At 73.8% G+C, this 382-nt stretch overlaps 1 protein-coding gene across 1 annotated transcript in view; it reads left to right on the top strand.

Moving 5' to 3' along the window:
* The window catches only part of ADM (adrenomedullin), a 10,006-nt gene that overhangs the window by 7,973 nt on the left and 1,651 nt on the right, over positions 1 to 382 (top strand). The window contains exon 4 of the mRNA XM_019519969.1: positions 173 to 378. Within this exon, the coding sequence (XP_019375514.1) occupies positions 173 to 378 (206 nt within the window). The remainder of the gene's footprint in view (positions 1 to 172; positions 379 to 382) is intronic.

Genomic DNA, 382 nt, shown 5'->3' with positions numbered 1-382 from the left:
GTGCAGCCCTTGGTGCGGCCCGAGGACGTGAAGGAGGAGGCCGGGCTGTGGCATCTCAGGTGAGGCCCCGGGCGCGGCGGGGGAGGGAGCAGGGAAGCCGCAGGAGCCGGTGCAGGGGGGCGGGCTCGGGGCGCCCCCGGCCCGCTCTCACCGCGACCCCTCGCCCTTGCAGCAGCAGCAGCAGCCGGGAGGCCGCCCACGTCCGCGTGAAGCGCTACCGCCACAGCCTCGGCAGCTTCCCGCACTTCCAAGCCATGCGCATGGGCTGCCGCTTCGGGACGTGCACGGTGCAGCAGCTGGCGCACCAGATCTACCAGCTCACCGACAAGGAGAAGGACGGCGCGGCGCCCGCCAGCAAGATCAGCCCGCCAGGCTACGGCCG

Source organism: Gavialis gangeticus, unplaced genomic scaffold, assembly GCF_001723915.1.
Source record: "Gavialis gangeticus isolate Ggan-Ray unplaced genomic scaffold, GavGan_comp1, whole genome shotgun sequence".
In the NCBI taxonomy this organism is placed as follows: domain Eukaryota; kingdom Metazoa; phylum Chordata; order Crocodylia; family Gavialidae; genus Gavialis; species Gavialis gangeticus.
Note: the sequence above shows the minus strand (reverse complement) of the source record. Positions and strands in the feature narration are given on the sequence as shown.